Genomic DNA, 14,719 nt, shown 5'->3' with positions numbered 1-14,719 from the left:
TTAGCGATACATAGGGGCTCATAGTATACTCCTAGAGTCGTCATGTGAAGCCGGTTCTTGAAACTTTGTTAACAGACTTTCTCAGGATAGTTTATGCCTGTTCTGAAGACTCAACATTAAACAGCCTTTTCTATTCTCATTATTTGTAGATGGTTTCTGAATTTTCTGCCCTTTTTCCAGACTGCTAGCAATCCCAACAAAGTTATAACTACTTTTTAACGAACATTTGCTATCCTTTGAGTGTGTACTAAGAACTGCCTTTTTTAAGTGGTTGTGGCAGATGTCAGTCTTATGCCAAGCTTGGAGCAAAAGGCTGCCTTGGGTCCTTAGGAGTCACAGTGTTTTAGATTAGACCCTCTTTTTTTTCTTTTTCTTTTTTTTTTTTCAAAGGAAAATAGAGAAAGGACTTAGTGTCCTTTCTAGATCAGTATTTGACAATATTTTAGATAATCAGCAAAATACAGATGGACCCAAACAGTGGAACACTAATGGCTACTCCATAATTTACCCTAGCCTTGTTGTCAGGATTTGCTTACCAGAAACATTCACAATGTACCTGAGAGCACTGTGATGAATTCCCCAGGTTCGACTAATGCATCCAGTACATAAAAGCCACTGAAAATCACAAGTCTGGACAATAAGCTGTGGTTGATGAAACTAGCCACCTGGTCATGTTGTATGTGTTCCTGCTAACAGAGAGGATGGAGTTGCCGTGACCTGTCTTTGTGTAGGTAATGGTTCTCTGTCCCATAACGTTATTAGAATGGGTGTAGATTTGAAGGAAGAGGGGTAGAGACTGCCTCTAGTTAGGTAATGATGAGAAAAGTGTGTTGTTGTTGCTGTTGTGGCCTTCAGTCAAAAACTGGTTTGATGCGACTGTCCATGTTATTCTACTCTGTGCAAGTATTTCGTCCTATGCATAACTTCTGTATTGTACATGCACTTGAATCTGTTTATTGTAATCAAAACTTGGTTCCCTGCACAACTTTTACCCTCTAAATTTCCCTCTATTGCAGCCATACTCCCACCTGTCAGTATTTGCTTTCTTTGTTATTGGGATTACTATATTCTTCGTGAAGACTAAGGATATTCTGAATGTCCCATATGTCACACACATGAAGTAGATCAATTTTGTGATGGTTGGTGGTCCTAAGGATCTTTATAATGATGAGGAAATGTCAACTACCTTATGTGCCTCATATTTTGACTTATGTATGTCAGTGGTCTGTCACAGTGTCCCCATAGTATTACTTTCCTTATCTCGTATCCATCCACTTCCTACTCCCTTTCCATAATACAGCCATCAAACTTAATCATTTATACAGCCCTTCTGTGTATTTATTCCACCTTTCAGCCTTCTGCTTTTTTTGCTTCGTGCTGGATTGCTATTTGAAATCTTCATTTTCTTACAGGCTGCATATCATTTCTCCAAAAATTTGTTAAATTTACCAATAGGGGGCATCTATCTTTTCCACAACCTTGCATGTTTTCTATTGCTCAATGCTGTATCATGCTACTAGTGCATGTGAGTGTGAATGCACCAAGTGTGGTGTTGCCACATGTGCTTGTTTCAGTAGGCCAGCTGCTGGAGGACACCTGTGCGTACAGTGCAGTCCCCTCCGTTCCATCTGCTGGTGACTCACGCATATATATGCATGGAGCAGCACTAACTCTCTCTCTCTCTCTCTCTCTCTCTCTCTCTCTCTCTCTCTCTCTCTCTCTCTCTCTCTACCGAGCGAGGTGGCGCAGTGGTTACCACACTGGACTCACATTCGGGAGGAGGACGGTTCAATCCCGTCTCCGGCCATCCTGATTTAGGTTTTCCGTGATTTCCCCAAATCGCTTCAGGCAAATGCCGGGATGGTTCCTTTGAAAGGGCACGGCCGATTTCCTTCCCCATCCTTACCTCACCTGAGATTGCGCTCCGTCTCTAATGACCTCGTTGTCGACAGGACGTTAAACACTAGTCTCCTCCTTCTCCTCTCCCTCTCCCTCTCTCTCTCTCCCTCTCTCTCTCTCCCCTCTCTCTCTCTCCCTCTCTCTCTCTCTCTCTCTCTCTCTCTCTCTCTCTCTCTCTCTCTCTCTCTCTCTCTCTCTCTCTCTCTCTGTGTCTGTGTGTGTGTGTGTGTGTGTGTGTGTGTGTGTGTGTGTGTGTGTGTGTGTGTTTCTATTTTGCATCGCACACACCAGTGTTCTGTGTCTTCTGGAGTACAGAGAGGGTTATTGTTCATAGGTTATCATTAAAACCATATTTGTATGACTTCAGTACTACTGTCAACAGGCAGTCGATCATGCTAGGAGGAGCTGTTGGAGAAAATATTGAGTGGCCAGTACGTTTTTAAAAATTGATTTGTCTGAAGCATATCTGTGGGTTCCTGCAGACTGAGTCTCGGTGACTTCTGATTTTGAATACTTTGTTTGGTCTTTATCTGTATTTGTGCCTTCCTTTTGGTGTGGCTAGCACTTCCGCTACTTTCCAACAATTTTTAGAGCAATTGATTATGTGTTTCCCCAGTTGCATTAATTATCTGGATGATATTGTCACAGGCCCTTCCACAGCCCATCAATAGAAAAATGTGCACATTTTATTTTCTGTCTTGCAGTCCGCAGACTCATGGTGTAACTCGCAAAATCTCAGTTTTTTCAACCTTCTGTTGTTTATCTGGGGTTTGAGATTTCGGCAGGATCGGGTTCGCTCTTTGCCAGACCACGTCTCCACTGTTACGTTTGTGCCTCGCCCCTTGTCCGTGAAGGAGCTTCAGGCCTTTTTGAGCAGATAGCCTACTAACATAAATTCCTTCTAGGGCAGCCACATTGACCCATCTTTTGCATGTCTTGTTTCACAAGAAAGTACCATTTTGCTGGAGCCCGGATTGCAAACATGCATTTTAAATGTTGAAATCCAAACTCTCTTGGCCCCTTGTTTAGCTATGTTCAGTCCAAACCAGCACAAAGTTTTGACGGGTGATACCTCAGTATGGCCTTGGCACAGTCCTAGCACACTGATGTGCCAACAGCTCTGAACAACCTTTTGCTTTTGCCTCTAAATCTCATATTCTGTCCCAACAGTGTTACTCTCAGAAGGAAAAATAGGTCTTGCCATAGTCTATGCCTTCAAGAAATTTCATTTTTTTTTTTTTTTTAATATGGCTCCAAGTTTCACCTTACTACTGACCATAAATGCTTGGTTTCTTTGTTTAACCCTCATGCTTCCTTGCCTGACTGTGCAGCACACCACCTACAACACTGGGCACTACTCTTGTCTCTCTACAATTACAAGATCCATTCTTGACCTATGTCTAAACATGCTAATGTGGACATCTTGTCATGCCTTCCTTTGGGTCCTGATCCTGATCCTGACTTTGACCTTGAAGAATTTCTGTGCTTCCATCTTGATACTGAAATGCAGGCTGCTGTCAAGGGTGTTCCAATTGTGAGTTCGCGCATAGCAGGTGCTATTGCCACCAATCTGGTTCTTTGCCAGGTGGTTTGGTTTGTTGAACAGGGCTGGCCAGATAAACCACCAGGTCAGGCTATGGATCCCTTGCACAACAGTTTTTCCTTACAGTATTGCCTCCCTGTTTTTGACAGTGTTCATGGAAGACTTCTTTTCCAAGGTATTCATTCCCACTGCCTTTTGGTGCGAGGTTCTGTGTCTTCTCCACCAGGACGATTGGGGAATTTCACACACTAATCTGTCAGCTAGGAAACATGTTTTATGGCCAGCGATTGATGGTGGCATTGTCCATTTTATTACAGCTTGTGAGCAGTGTAACTGAGAACTGGCAGCTCCCAGAGTGTCTCTGTCCCTCTGACTCACTCCATGCCAGCCATGGGCAACACATTTGTATATATTTGGCGGGTCTCTTCCTAAAACTCCTCTTCGCTCTTGGTTGTGGATGCATTTCCTCAGTTTCCTTACATTCTCCAGTGTGCGTTGACATCGGCTGAGGTCACAATTGGTATGCTTTCAAGATTTTTTCCTATTGAGTGGTTGCAGTGTACCTTAGTTTCTGATAATTGGCCCCAGTTAGCTTCCTGTCATGGCACTCGTCATGTTACAGTTCCACCCTCAATCAAATGGCAAGGCAGAATGACTAGTGCATACATTCAAGCCCAAATCAAAAAGTTTGTTGTGGATTCTTTGCCAGACAACACCCTTGTCTGTTTTCCGAGCACCTATCGCTTCTTACCTGTGGAGGAGCAGAGCCTGACTGAGTTGTTTCACGGCCGGCAATCATGCATGTTCATCCACCTTCTGCGGCCTCTTGCAGGGGGACGGGGGGAGGGTCAGACTGCTTCACACCAGGATTGCCGGAGCCAGGGTGATGGTTTGGTCACTGGTCCAAGTGGATAACAACCACTGTTGTCCACCATCAGGAACACTCTCTTTCTAATGTCTGTATGGCTGATAGGCTGGTAATGTTTATACCACTCATAATCTCCTGTCTCACTCATAACAGATTCACCAAAAGCCACAGTCAAATTTTATAATGTGGTGCTGCACTTTATTCTGTTTTTCAAGCAAAATTTATTGCATGTTCTTTGAAACATCTTTTTTTTAAGTAGAAATGCACCGAGTACTTAAAAATATGTATGACCTTTTTGATTATCAACAATAAACTATTCAGCTGAAGATGCAAACATACATCAGGAACATGTGTACCAACAAGACAATAATTTTTTTTTATATGGGTGTGTGAAGACTGCAAAATTAAAAAATTTCCGTTACTTTTTCGTCTCACCTCATATGTCATGAAATCATTGCACCAGGATCGTGTAGCTAAAATACCTGTTCTTGAACAGAGTGCAGTTTTGTAAACCAGTCACTTTTACTTGCATTTCCAAAGCTCCTGTATTTGATACAACTAAAAATGCAGTCACATGAAACAAGTTACTGTTGCCAATCACTGTTTAAATACATCGACAATGTGTTTTGAAGGTTTAAACCTTCATCATCAGATGGATTTACATAAGTTAGTGACGAGTGCGTGTTGTGTTATGATTTTGGGGTAGCTTGTGGCATTGTCTCTAATGACCACTTGCTCCTTTCTCTGTCGTAACACATCACATGTAAACTGTCATATAATCCAATAGGGAATACAATGTTAACGTGCGAAGTGTTACAACAAAGAAAGGAGCCTTTGACCACAGAAGACAGTGTCACAAGCTACCTCAGAATCATAATACAACACACACACACACACACACACACACACACACACACACACACACACACGTCATACTAACACATGTAAATCCACTTGATGATGGAGGTTTAAACATTTCACATGCATTGTTGATATGAATAAACACTGACTGGTAAATGTAAACTGGTTGTTTCATTCAGTATTGATAACAATCATGGTAAAGCCTAACCTAAAATGTTCGCATTTAAAATGAAAATGGGGTGCTAAATAATTCCAGTTAATTTCCTATGCTACTTATGATCTGGAGCTTTTATCAAAACTGTGATGAAGTTGTACATGTTTTGCTCCAAAAACATGAAAAGTGTTTCTGGGGGCAAATGTAGCGATGAAAAGCATTTGAAAAAGTTTGGTGTTCTACACAAAACTTAGTTTTGAACTGATGGAGTTTGCCAATGAACTCATTAAGTTTATCGCACACATAAATAATCAGTAGATACTTCTCTTGAGATTTTGTATTATTGATGTAAATAACATGCTATATTGGTGAGGGATGCGTTGTGTATGTAATAGGAAATGACACAGGTGAAGTGCAATTTGGTTGCCTGCTGAATAGTCTATACTATGGTGTTGCAACAGCCTGTGCTACAAGGTTTGGGGACATTTTAAGTTGACTGTATTCTGATGCACTGAAGAACAATATGCTAGTTGCAAAAGGCTGAAAGTACAAAATATAATATAGAGGACAGATAATGTCACAAACATAAACAAACCAAAACAAAAACAATAAACAGATAAAAAAAAATCTACTCACCAAGCAGTGGCAGGGGAACACACTTATAAAAGGTATTACAGTATGCTAGCTTTTGGAGCCAGTGGCTCTTTCTTCTGGCAGGAGGGTTGAAGGGGAAGGAAGAGGGGCAAAGGAAAAGGACTGGTGAGTCTGAAAAAGGAGTAGAGTTTGGAAAAGTCTCCCAGAACCCTGGGTCAGGGGAGACTTACTGGATGGGATGAGAAGGCAAGACTGACTGTTGGGGCTGCACCGGAGAAGGTTTGAGAACCAGAGAGCTTAAAGGTGACATTACCCTACCTTCCACCTTCAATCTATCAGGTGTTCAAATCTCATCCAGTGCTGTCCCCAACAGTCAGTCTTTTGTTCTCATCCCATCTGGTAAGTCTCCCCTGACCCAGGGTTCTGGCTGCCTTTTCCAAACTGTACCCCTTTTCCTAAATCTCACCAGTACTTTTCCTTCACCCCTCTTCCTTCCCCTTCAACCCTTCTGTCAGAAGAAGGATCCACTGTCTCCAAAAGCTATTGTACTGTAATACCTACTCACTATATAGCGGAGATGGTGAGTCACAGATAGGCACAACAAAAAGACTTACACAATTAAAGCTTTTGGCCATTAAGACCTTTGTCAACAACAGTCACACATACAGGAATGTGAGCGCGACACACACACACAACTGCAGTCTCGGGCAACTGAAAACACACTGCGAGCAGCAGCATCAGTGCATGATGGAAGTGGCGACTGGGTGGGGGTAAGGAGGAGGCTGAGATGGGGAGGGAGAGGGATAGTATGGTGGTGGTGGTGGTGGTGAAGTGCTGCAGGCTAGACAGAGTGCAGGGGAGGGGAGGGGGAAGTAGTGGAAAAGGAGAGAAACAAAAAGACAGGATGTGGTGGTGGAATGACGACTGTGTAGTTCTGGAATGGGAACAGGGAAGGAGTTGGATGGGTGAGGACAGTGGCTAACAAAGGTTGAGGCCAGGAGGTGTTACGGGAACATAGGATGTATTGAAGGGAAAGTTCCCACCTGCACGATTTAGAAAAGCTGGTGTTGGGGGGAAGGATCCATATGGAACAGGCTGTAAAGCTGTAGAAATGAAGGGTATTGTGTTTGGCAGCTAGTTCAGCAACAGGGTGGTCCACTTGTTTCTTGGCCACAGTTTGTTGTTGGCCCTTCATGCGGACAGACTGCTTGTTGGTTGTCATGCCTACATAGAAAGCAGCTCAGTGGTTGCAGCTTAGCTTGTAGACCCCATGATTGGCTTCACAGGTAGCCCTGCCTTTGATTGGATAGGTGACATTAGTGACTGGACTGGAGGAGTTGGTGGTGGGAGGATGTATGCGACAAGTCGCGCATCTAGGTCTATTACATAGGTATGAGCCACGAGGTAAGGGACTAGGAGCAGAGGTATATTGTGTAGGTTTGGTGGATGGCAGAATACCACTGTGGGAGGTGTAGGAAGGATAGTGGGCAGGACATTTCTCAACTCAAGGCACAACGAGAGGTAATCGAAACCCTGATGGAGAATGCAAATCAGCTGCTCCAGTCTTGGGTGGTACTGAGTTATGAGGGGAATGCTCCTCTGTGGCCGGACAGTGGGACTTTGAGAGGTGGTGGGAGACTGGAATGATAAGGCACACGATATTTATTTTTGTACAAGGTATGGAAGGATAATAACGGTCAGTGAAGACTTTAGTGAGACCCTTGGTATGTTCTGAGATGGACTGCTTGTCACTGCAGATGCAATGACCACAGGTGGCCAGCCTGCACAGAATGGAGTTCTTGGTATTGAACGGATGGTAGGTGTCGAAGTGCAGGTATTTATGGTGGTTAGTAGGTTTGATATGGTGGATGGAGGTACTGATGTAGCCATCTTTGAGGTAGACGTCAACATCTAGGAAGGTGGCTTGTTGTGTTGAGTAGGATCAGGTGAAGCAAGTGGGGGAGAAGTTGTTGAGATTCTGGAGGAATGTGGGTAGGGTGTCCTCACCTTCGATTCAGATAGCAAAGATGGCATCATTGAATCTGAACCATGTGAGGGGGTTAGGATTCTGGGTTTATAGGGAGTATTCCCCTAAATGGCACATTAATAGGTTGGCGTAGGATGGTGCCATGCGGGTGTCCATAGCCGTAACCCAGATTTGTTTGTAGATAATGCGTGACGGCTTTTCTCCGATTCTAACCCAGTGCTGTTTTCCTTTGTTACTATTTTCTTTTACATCACTGTATTCAATGTCTGTCCTTCTTTCTCTGCTTTCCTGTGGTTCTCTTGTTGCCTTACAAACTGCACTGTACATACTAACAAATCTGGGGTACGACTATGGGCACCTGCATGGCACCATCTTATGCCAACCTACTCATGGGCCATCTAGAGGAATCCTTCTTAAAAACCCAGAATCCTAAACCCCTCGCCTGGTTCAGGTTCATTGATGACATTTTTGCTATCTGGATCGAAGCTGAGGTCATTCTAGCTACATTCCTACAGAACCTCAGCAACTTCTCCCCCATCTGCTTCACCTGCACCTGCTCAGCCCAACAAGCCACCTTCCTCGACATTAACCTCCACTTCAAAGATGGCTACATCAGTACTTCTGTCCATATCAAACTTACTAACCGCCAGCAGCACTCCCACTTTGTTTGACACCCGCCACCCGTTCAATACTAACATGTCCCTTCCGTACAGCCTAGCCACTCTCGTGGTCGTCGCATTTGCAGTGACGGGCAGTCCCTCTCGAAATATACCAAGGGTCTCAGTAAAGCCTTCACAGTTCGTAATTATCCTCCTAACCTTGTACAAAAACAAATCTCCCATGCCTTATCTTTCCAGTCTTCCACCACCCCTCAAAGTCCCAATGTCTGGCCACAGAGGAGCATTCCCCCATAACTCAGTAGCGCCCAGGACTGGAGCAACTGAATTACATTCTCCACCAGGGTTTCGATTACCTCTCATCGGGCCCTGATATGAAACATGTACTGCCCACTAGCCTTCCCATCCATCCCACAGTAGTATTCTGCTGTCCACTGAACCTACACAATATACTCCATTCTTACACAACCCCTGCTCCAAAACCCTTACCTCATGGCTCATACCCCTGCAATAGATGTAGATGCAATACCAGTCCCATACATCCTCCCACCACCACCTACTCCAATCCAGTCACTAACATCATCTATCCCACCAAAGGCAGGGCTACCTGTGAAACCAATCATGTGGTCCACAAACTAAGCTGCATCCACTGTGCTGCATTCAATGTAGGCATGACAGCCAACAAACTGTCTGTCCACATGAATGGCCACCAACTAACTGTGTCCAAAAAACAAGTGGACCATCCTCTTGCTGAACGTGCTGCCAGACATGACATCCATCATTTCTACGACTGCTTCACAGACTGTGTCATACGGCTCCTTCCCACCAACACCAGCTTTTCTAAATTGTGCAGGTGGGAACTTTCACTGCAATACGTCCTATGTTCCCGTAACCCTCCTGGCCTCAACGTTCATTACTCACTGTCCTCACCCATCCAGACCCTTCCCTGTTCATATTCCAGAGGTACACAGCTGTCATTCCACCACGACACCCAGTCTTTTAATTTCTCTCCTTTTCCACTACTTCCTCCCACATCCCGACCTCTCCGCCGCCCTCCCTCTAACCTGCAGCACTTCACTGTCAGCTATTCCCCACCAACTATCCCTCCCCCTCCCCGTCCTAGCCTCCTCCTTACCCCCCCCCCCTTCCCACTCCTCCAGTTGCCACTCCCATCATGTAGTGGTGCTGCTGCTCGCAGTGTGCTTTCAGTTGCCTGAGACTGCAGTTGCGCGCGCGCGCGCGCGCGCAGTGTGTGCGCGTGTGTGCGCGTGTGTGTGTGTGTGTGTGTGTGTGTGTGTGTGTGTGTGTGTGTGTGTGTGTGTGTGTGTTTTGTTGTTGTTGTTGTTGTTGGCGAAGGCCTTAATGGCTGAAAGCTTTAATTGTGATAGTCTTTTTGTTGTGCCTATCTGTGACTCAGCATCTCTGCTATATGGTGAGGAACAACTTCCATTCTCATAATACTGTTACATTCCATCCTGGATTTTCCATTGTTTGATTATACTGTAATACCTTTTATGTGTGCATTTTCCTGCCGCCACTTGGTTAAGTAGATTTTTTTATCTACCCAACTACATTGTATTTCAAAAATTGATTATTTTTGAGGAAAAATAAATAGCTGTATTTATTAAATACCTGTATGAGGACTTAGGAGAGCTATGTGTTTTCGGTACCCATTGTAAATAGTTGACAAACAAGGTTGAAAGTCCATGGAGCAGGTGATATCAGTATGAGATAGCTATTGTAGGTCCTCCTCCACTTTTGTTGTTCAAGAACTATGGCAGTAGATTTACTTGTCTATATGAGAATAATAATGGCATTGTCAACTCTGATGAGACTTTCTGGGAGACAGATGTCGTCCAGTTGAGAGCAGTTTATACATATCCAAAATGCTGGGTCTAGCGAGACCTCATTTTAAGGACCTGTTGCTCCATTATTTTTATTTTGACCTTAGCCCATGAGTGATTCTTCCTGTTAAATAACTTTTTTCACAATTTTCTTCAACCTTTTCCCTATCTTTCCTCATAAAGGATCCTCTACTAATAGAAATGACATTTTTTGTAACACTACAAGTATGTTTCTGCTGTTGGTGCTTCATAAATACTTGTAATGTAATTGGGTAGATAAATAATGTACTCACAAAGCGGCGGCAGAACACGTATGTAAAAGAAGTCAGACCTGTGGTTCTGGGTGATGTTTCCAAAATCTACCCCTTTTCCTAGACATGTCCAGTCCTTTTCCTTCTCCATTCTTCCTTTCTCTTCAACCGTTCTGCTGGAAGAAGGAGCCTCTGCCTCTGAAAGCTTGAATAATTATAATATTCTTTTATGTATGTTTTCTGCTGCTGCTTGGTGAGTAGATTTTTTTATCCATCCAATTAAATTGCATTGTCAGAAATTGATCATTTTCTTAATAAATACTGGATATTTGAAAAGAGTATTGTGGCACAAAATGCCAAATCTTCTACCATCCAAATTTCTTGTGGGGTCAGGATCATTTACTTCATCAACAATGGATTAATTGATTTCACTGATATGTTAATTAATGAAAGTGTATTGCGTGAATGACAAAATATGCAGTAAATATTTGTTTCAGTACTCTTGATCTGACTGCTCATTTCCTTGTCCAAGGAAGAATACAGATAGAATATTGGAATTCATGTCAAGTGATGACTACCTCTAGTACCTCTAGTTGATACAGACTCCAGGCAGAACATGATCTCAGTTGCTGAGAAACTGGTGCTGCAGCAACACAAAGTGTTTAAAGTTTTTTTAGTTCTCCAACACAGACTCTGTATTTACAGTATGGTAGGAGTTTCAAAAATTATCATCCCTTTTTTTTTTTTTTTTTTTTTTTTTTTTTTTTTTTTTTTTTTTTTTTTTTTTTTAACAAAACACAGTATACTCTGAACAGCCACAGCTGTGGAAATATCTGAGGATGCAGCTATAAGTTATGAAACTTATTGCTTCAGGAAAGGATGATTAAACAGCTATTGTGGTTCTTCATTTATCAAGATGGACTCCTGTTTTAAAATATTCACTGATCTTCTATTAACAGTGGCCATTAATAATTGGCATAAGTAGTTTCTAGATATTTTCTAGAAGCAGATGCCTTAATCCACAGGAAAGTTTATTGTTACCTCAAATTTCAGATAAGCAACAAATCATGTACCATTTGGTGAATGGAAAAAAAAAATCTGTTACCAAGAAGTATCTAGTTAGTAAGACTGTGTCATGAATCCATTTCAGTTATTTTCACTATTCTGGAAATTATATATACATATTATTTTTGCTAATAATTTACGTATGATCAATCATTTTTCTTTATAGTGCCAAGGAAGTTTAGGGTTGACCGAGGATTCCTTTATGGAATGGCTGCTATGTGAGCCACAGATACTCATGTGGCATTCTGTGTTATATCGTATGCAATCAGCTGAATTAGGTGAGCTTAATGTTTAATTTACATTTCCACTTAAGTTCAGTTTAACTTGTGACAAATGTTCACTGCAACAAATACTCTACTTACAAGTAAAGATGTGTCATCTAATAATTGTATTTTGCTTATGATATTAGAAACTAGTACACAGGCTCAATCGCCATGGTGACCATGTATTTCTCTGCTGTAATTGAACTCTTGTTGTTTGTATTCATAAATATTTTGCCAAACAAGTGTATATTGAAAGTGTTCAAACAATAGCAGTTGTTAGAGATAAATCAGGGTTAGGTCAGCCAGAAGCAAATGAACCAAAGAGAACTGAGTGTAGTTCTCACTAGTACAGTTGTCATAGAACTTATTGGTGCTCTCTTTGAATATATACAACACATTGGTTTAAGGAGCAGTATTATTATTGCTTCATTTTTTCTAAACTATCCTGCATGAGTTTTCTGCTATTTTCTGAAGTTACACAGACAAGACTGAAAGATTATCCTGTATCTGTAGTATATTTTTTTCATATATCATATTAAAATGATGAAGGATTATCTGTGCATAATATATGTTGTGTCTTCTGATCACTTAAATACTTTGACCGGTGTAGCACATGAGAAAATTGATATTAGTCAAGATAGAAGCTGATGTTATTGCAAGGGAGGGATGCATTTTTTTGTTAAATTTTATTTTCATCGATGGGAAAATAAACAGGAACAGATGAAGCAGAAATGTTCTGTACTGAAAAATATACATGTCTGTCCATAATATATATATACCACATGATGAGGAGAAGTAAAAACATCTGGATGAAAACATGCTTATCTTTTTGCTGATTAGTGCTGAAGACTCAGTAGTTATTAATTCCTGTTGTCCCATGTTTGAATTTAACTTATTATTTTAATTGTGTTATTGTCTTCACACGTACCTTTCCCTCTTCCCCAGTTTGCCATTACGTCCGTTGTGATGTCTGCAAAGTCTATCCAATAACTGGACTTCGATACACCTGCTTGCATTGTTTCAGCTACAATCAATGTCAAGCATGTTTCTTTACAGGGAAAGTCAGTAAGAATCATAAGCTGAAACACCCAATACAGGAATACTGCTGTCAGGTAAGATACAGTAGTCCAAGTGAGGGAACAATTTAGTGCCCCAAGAAAATTGTTCAGATTGTCATCAAATTAATGTGTTTATTCTGCAGGAAACTTCCTGCCTTATTGTTCTTGCATTTATTGGTTTTAAAATTGATCTCAATGAATCTGTAGTGTCTTTGTTGTAGAAATTGTGTAGAGTCCATTACTGTACTTATATACCAGAGGCATTTTGAACAGTTATTACCACTGATTGGAGGATTTGTGATTTTTTTCCCTCTATTAGATAACTCCAAAAGAGGCAGCTACTGCCTTTCTAAAAATGCTGAGAAACCGGATTCACAAGGGCTCATCAAAATATTTAACTAATGAGTCTGCTGAATCTATTAGCTCAGACATGCAGGCTAGGTAAGTATGCAGCTGGCCATTAATGATATAATTCACAAAGTTTGTAATTTTAAAACTACAGATTATTATATTAGTGTCATATTTCCAGTAGCGATTTGAAGAATGGTACAATAACAAGATTCCATCACAGCTATTCTGTAGCTGGAAATTCAGTCTATGTTCTTGATGATATTAATTTGTCTAGACAGACATTCAGTAGCTCAAGATTTATGCAGCAACTGCATCCCCAAAAGGAGCTACAGAATATTATACAGAATCTTGAAGAGCAAGAAAGGTTTGTCAATTCAATTTATAGATGTGTGATGATATGGAATCATAATTCTCGTGATATTTGAGTAATCTAAATAAATGACACCAATCTTTTTTGCAGGAAAATGGAAAGAGAGAAGGAGAAAAAAATATTTAACCAAAAGGAATTCACAGCAAGTCTACAAGAGCATCAAATGTGGCTTAATTCGCAGATATACAGGCTAAAAATTCTAATGGTTTGTTAATTAAAATTAATCTACAGAGGACAATATTACATATTTGAAATCTTCACAATACAGATGCCTTATGATTATTGTAAACATGAAACTTTAATTTAAAAACAGCCATTTGCTTCATATTGAGCAGAAATTAACATATAGTGCATAGCAAACTGCTGAATAAATATAAAATCATTAATTTCAAATACTCAATTCTCTTTCACTGTAGTTGGGACAGAAAGGATATTATTATTATTATTTCTTTCCTTTCTCAGACGTTATGTCTGGTTAAAAATGGAAAGTGACATGGACCTTGATCAAGCGTGACTTCCTTTTAACTGTACGGTGTATGTTACATTGCATTTAGGAACTTTCGGGTAATTGAACATGTATCAATAATTATAGATTTCTGTAGTTGTATATATACGTTTGGATGTAGCTGTGTTGTGTTGATGTACTGGTGGATATTGTGTGGTATGACTCCTGTAGTTGATAGTATAATTGGTATAATGTCAACTTTATCCTGATGCCACATGTCCTTGACTTCCTGAGCCAGTTGGATGTATTTTTCAATTTTTTCTCCTGTTTTCTTCTGTATATTTGTTGTATTGGGTATGGATATTTCAATTAGTTGTGTTAATTTCTTCTTTTTATTAGTGAGTATGATGTCAGGTTTGTTATGTGGCATTGTTTTATCTATTATAATGGTTCTGTTCCAGTATAAATTGTATTCATCATTCTCCAGTATATTTTGTGGTGCATACTTGTATGTGGGAACATGTTGTTTTATTAGTTGATGAATTATTT

At 41.0% G+C, this 14,719-nt stretch overlaps 1 protein-coding gene across 8 annotated transcripts in view; it reads left to right on the top strand.

The window, feature by feature from the left end:
• The window catches only part of LOC126272886 (dystrophin-like), an 84,892-nt gene that overhangs the window by 25,574 nt on the left and 44,599 nt on the right, over positions 1-14,719 (top strand). For 5 of the 8 annotated variants that reach the window (XM_049976136.1, XM_049976135.1, XM_049976138.1 and 2 more), the window contains exons 5-9: positions 11,850-11,961; positions 12,892-13,058; positions 13,324-13,445; positions 13,534-13,719; positions 13,816-13,930. In XM_049976136.1, the coding sequence (XP_049832093.1) occupies positions 11,850-11,961; positions 12,892-13,058; positions 13,324-13,445; positions 13,534-13,719; positions 13,816-13,930 (702 nt within the window). The remainder of the gene's footprint in view (positions 1-11,849; positions 11,962-12,891; positions 13,059-13,323; positions 13,446-13,533; positions 13,720-13,815; positions 13,931-14,719) is intronic. The other 3 variants (XM_049976141.1, XM_049976139.1, XM_049976140.1) reach the window with 1 other exon arrangement.

Source organism: Schistocerca gregaria, chromosome 5, assembly GCF_023897955.1.
Source record: "Schistocerca gregaria isolate iqSchGreg1 chromosome 5, iqSchGreg1.2, whole genome shotgun sequence".
NCBI classification, from domain to species: Eukaryota; Metazoa; Arthropoda; class Insecta; order Orthoptera; family Acrididae; genus Schistocerca; species Schistocerca gregaria.
The sequence above is the reverse complement of the archived record's forward strand: the minus strand, read 5'-3'. Positions and strand labels throughout refer to the sequence as shown.